The sequence below is a fragment of the Chaetura pelagica genome, unplaced genomic scaffold, assembly GCF_000747805.2.
Source record: "Chaetura pelagica isolate M959 unplaced genomic scaffold, ChaPel_1.0 scaffold104, whole genome shotgun sequence".
Lineage (NCBI taxonomy): Eukaryota > Metazoa > Chordata > Aves > Apodiformes > Apodidae > Chaetura > Chaetura pelagica.
Genome location: NW_009953786.1, coordinates 9,691,756 through 9,696,859, shown reverse-complemented (window position 1 = coordinate 9,696,859; position 5,104 = coordinate 9,691,756). Strand labels below are relative to the sequence as shown.

At 39.1% G+C, this 5,104-nt stretch overlaps 1 protein-coding gene across 1 annotated transcript in view; it reads left to right on the top strand.

The window, feature by feature from the left end:
- Positions 1 to 885: 885 nt before the first annotated feature.
- CAP2 (CAP, adenylate cyclase-associated protein, 2 (yeast)) overlaps positions 886 to 5,104 on the top strand; it is a 57,098-nt gene continuing 52,879 nt past the window's right edge. Inside the window, exon 1 of the mRNA XM_010000944.1 lies at positions 886 to 1,009. Within this exon, the coding sequence (XP_009999246.1) occupies positions 886 to 1,009 (124 nt within the window). The remainder of the gene's footprint in view (positions 1,010 to 5,104) is intronic.

Below are 5,104 nucleotides of genomic sequence, written 5' to 3'. Positions count from 1 at the left end.
TCTCAGTCAGTAATGTATATATAGCACTGTGTTCCCTGAGACATTGGCCAGTATACAAAAATGTCCATGCCTACACTTCCTCACGTGTAAGAAAGCAGATAATCACATTGCAGGGAAAGAAAGTAATGTGTGAATTGTTAAAAAGTTAACCTAATTTTTATTTCATTTTAAATCCAAAGCACGGTAGCAGTAATGCACAAGCAGGCCCCTTTTCTTTCCAAAGACTAGTTAGTGCTTGATTTAAAAAGCTTGGGAAACACTGATTCACATCAGGTACTTTGGTAAGAAAAAAATTAACTGATGTGAAATCATATTAGAAGAACAAACAGAAGACATTCTTGACAAACAGGAGACTGTCTTGACTTCAATAAAGTGGCTGAGTCTTACTATAAAGCATAAAAGACTGAAGCAAATTTCAGAATGTACCTTTTAAAAAACACATTACACATTTAGTCTGGCTTTCAGTTGAGTGTTAATTGGGTCTGTATTTTTGTCTCTGTAAATGGTTGATGCAAATCATTGTAGGCGTAAGTTTTTACCAATTACGTTTATAAATATTTAAGTCATCTCAATATCTGATATCAAATATATACACATAAATAGACTGCCCAAAGCCACGCTAGCAGTGGTTTGACTCTGCTATTTCCAAGGAAGAAACCAGGCTGAGTACTGATCATCTTTCCCTGTTGACACAGAAACAAGTTACCATGTGTCAGCTGCTTTGCTGCAAATGCTTCCTGCCCAAAGGGCAATACTTTTAAAAGAAAAGTTTTACCATAAAAGCTGAAATAAGATAAAGCCACAAGGTGACTGTAATAAAAAGTAAAGCATAGGTGTTACTCAGAGGGGTCTAACACTGTTTCTCTCCTTAATGATGCTTTCAGAATGGCAGAGACTCATGGTTTGATGGAGAGACTGGAGAAAGCAGTGACTCGGCTTGAATCATTATTTTCAGATTCACACAGATCTGGTGGAATGGAGTGTGCTGCCATCAATGGAGTCAATGGAAGTAAGTCTGTTTCTGTGAAGTACCAGCTCTCTGTTATTAAAAAACTGCAAGTAGTGCATGCGTTTGTCTTCTAAGAGGGGCTGCAATCCCACTCCTGATTAATTCTGTACCAAAATAATGTAATATTTTTTTAAATCCTTTTGAAATCTCATGTGACAAGCTTAGGTGTACACATACTTCTAAATTAATACAGCCTAGAAAATTCAAGATTTTACTAGTCTTAAATATACTGTTTATGTTTCAAGCTTTTTGGCTTTTTCATGTTAGCATTTGTATTGTTGTAGGTAACTCACCAGATGAAAATGTATGCTCAAGCCAAATTAGCAGAAGAAATGAGACTTCCACAAAATTTACAACATAAATACTATTAAAGAAGTCAGAAATATAAACACTGAGTTTATTTGCCACCTCTCTGAATCTCACAGTGCAGAGCTATTTCATTTAATTGTTTAATATCCTTAATCAAATATGAGTTAGTTCATAAGCATTTACTCACTAAGGGCTGCCACACATCTCTGGCCACCTTCTGTTCTCTCTAGAGCTCTTGCTTCTCAAATGGATCTCCAAAGCACTACATTGGAGAATACACCAAAAAAGTCTGTTTTCATTTAATCACATCATATCACATAGGACTACAAGGATGTTTAAGGGACTGGAATATCTGTCATACGAGGAAAGGCTGAGAGACCTGGGGCCATTTACTCTGGAAAAGAAAATACTAAGAGGGGACTTTATTAATGTCTATAAATATCTGAAGGGTGGATGTCAAGAATGGGCCAGTTTCTTTTTAGTGGTACCCTGTGATAGGACAAGGGCAAATGGCACCAAGTGACAAAACAGAAGTTCCACCTCAACACGAGGAAAAACTTCTTTACTGTTAGAATGATGGAGCACTGGAACAGGCTGCCCAGAGAGGTTATGGAATCTCCTTCTCTGGAGACTTTCAGGACCCATCTGGATGTGTTTCTGTGTGATGTGCTCTGGGTGATCCTGCTTTAGCAGGAGGGTTGGACTCATTGATCTTCAGAGGTCCCTTCCAACCCCTATGATTCTGTGATTCCATGATTCTATGATTTTATCATCAAATTGTATTTTTTTTACTCATTAATTTTGTTGTTGTTCTTCAAATTTACAGGGTAAATATTAACCTTATAAATATGACAGTCCTAATGCTGATTGAATAGAGGTGCCCTTTCCTTTCTCCAGAGCATGATTGTTTCATGCAGAACCCTGATAATGTATCCCTTTATTAGCTCCATGCCCTTCGCTTTCTGTATTCCTTGGTCCTCTCCTGCATTGTCCAGAGAAAAGCACATCCCAGCATGGATGTGTTGCTGGACAGAAGCTGCAGAACAAGCAGAAAGTTGCAGGCAGCTTCCTTACTGACACAGAAGCAGGTCAGTGTATGTCAGCTGCTTTATTGTCCCTGTATGCCAGCCCTTACCCAGCAACACACGCGAGGGACCTTCCCCACAGTCACGTATGCCATGGGCCTGCACAGTGGCAGCTGCTGTGGAGCAGCTGACTGAAAGCAGCATGTTTCTGTGGCAGGAGGGGAGCATCTTCCAGCAGGCTTCCACAGGAGATGAGTTCCCCAGCCACAGGAAGCTTCAGTAATAAAAAACATAAGGTCCAGAGAAAACCTGAACAGCTAGGAGACTGTGGCAAAGTCATGGAGGAACACGATCCACGTACAAACTGACAAATAAATCAATCACTGCTAGGAAGTCTTTGTTGTTTTTTGTTTGTTTGTTTTGTTTTGTTGTATTTTTTTTGAATACTTCGATCCTACAGTGAATCCATTTAGATGAATCTCTGTATGAATCCAAAATTCAGTATTGCAGAACCAGGGCTGCTTTCAGAACAGCAGATGACCTCACCATGTGGGGTACTTCCATGAATATTGTTATATCCTTGGCCTAACTGAAGACCTCAGTCTTGTGAAAAGATTCACCCTTCAGTGTAGCAGAGTCTTAGAACTGCAGCAGATCCCTAGAAGAAACCAACTGACGAACCTTGTTGGAATTAGATTAACATACTCACTAGGAGACTGCAGTGAGGAGCTGAGATGAGCTGCACCATGGGACACTTGCCAGCCTGCATCTCATCTCCAGGCTGAGCTGTCTTGCATGGGGACTCAGGAACCGACTTATGCTGGTGTAGCTAGGAAAGACTGTTCTTCAGTTTGGGTGACTGATATACACATGGTGCCACAACCATCATTCTCTATGCCTGTGTTACTGCCCTCCTACAGAGGTTCACATAATCTCCTCAGCAACTGCAGACTTGACAGTCTCACAGAACAGGTCTCTTTCTTTTTCTCCTTTAAAACTGCCACTCAGCCACAGCGTGACCTTTTTTAAGTCTCTATTGGAAATAAATGGAGTTATCTTGCTTTTTTCTACCATGACTCCCTCTCCTAAAAAAAATCCACAATTATTATAAATATAACCTCGACTTTTCATTTAATACTTTTTCAGAAACAGCAAACTTATCAGTAGGATAGTGGAACTGCACCTTTTACTGTTTTCCTAAATGGCATCACAATGGCAGGATTGCAAATAAATAATTCAATTGCTCTGCACAGCCCACAGCAAATTCTAGTAAATGCTTCTGGGAGTTAGCTGTATTGAATAGTAAAAAATAGCATGGTTGCTTTCTAGTTTTGCACAGCACAATTACCATTTGGTGAACTGCTATTTAAAACTCTGCTGTAAAGGAGAAGGTTACAGTTATTTCCTTGGAGACATGCACAGATTTTGACAAAGAACATAAATGGGCTTTGGAAAGCATCACCACAACTGCAACCTTTTGTACACTAGGTCATTTGAGGGGTTTACACACAATCACTTAATATGGAAGAAAGCCCAGAAATTCCTCAAATTTAAAGGTGAGTGACATCAAGAGAACAAAAGGAGCCTTGAAATCCAGCCTAGCTGACTAACTACTCTTTTTTTTTTTTTTTTTTTTTTTTCACACAAACCATTGCAAACTCCAGTTGCCAGAGCCTTTCTTTTTTTCTGTCAAGGAGCCAGATGACTCTTGTGGAATAAAAAGGGCTTTCAAGGTTATGAATTTGTACACAATTGTCATATAGTGCCAAAAGGTGAAAGCAGGCTCTCTAGGGAAAACCTGGTGCCTCTTCAGAGCAATCTTCAGTCTTCATTAATGAGGGAGAGAGGCTGGGAATAATTTTAACCTTGGTCTCTCAGATCCTACAGATGCCATAAATTCACATGTGTGTTGCTCATGCTGGACCTGGCAAAGGTTCTGAGGCAAAGACAAAACATGAGGATATGTCAGGGAGTAAAGGGAGGGCTGGGAAGCATCCAAGATAACTTTTGCTGTCTTAAAAGGTACAACATAAAATCATTTAGAAGCCAGATGCATAAGAAACTGAGTCTCATCTGCATTTTCTGATTGTTCATTTAGGTCAGGAAACCGCTCTGTATACCCTGTAGAAAACAACATTTTGTTAAAGTGCATTTAACACTCTGTTAGAATGTAGAGGAATGTATAGAATGTATAGTCAATGGGATGTGTTATCTGGAAGATTCATTTGAGCTTGCTTTATCCAGTGAGAATTCCACAAAGTCAGACAACAAAATAAGGAGATTACAAAGCCAGATCTCAATGCATAAATCCACTGCCAACCCATTCTAAAGACTGTCTTATTGGAAATTGAATTCTGTGCTATTAAAAGGCACCAAACAATACAAAGATCTTCAGGAATGGGTGGGTGGTATAAAAATAGTTGTTCAGTACAGTGCAGACTCTTCTTAGAGGATGATATTTGATTTATGTTCAACAGTTTAATTTTGTTAAGACGATCATGCTTACCAGGCCACTACGCCTTTGAAGGGCTGAGAAATGTTAACTGTAGCACCTGTTACTTTAAGACAAAAGAGTCTTCTCACTACACTATACAGAGTAAATTGTCTTCATGTTCTAGCAACGTTCTTCTAAGAGCAGGGTTTTTTCTTTCTAGCTAGGAAAAAACCATTGTACATGTTTTTATCACTAATTTCACAAATTAGTAAGTACAGCAGACATTATGTTACAGCAATTTTCTCTCTTTCTATGGTGTTTTCCCTA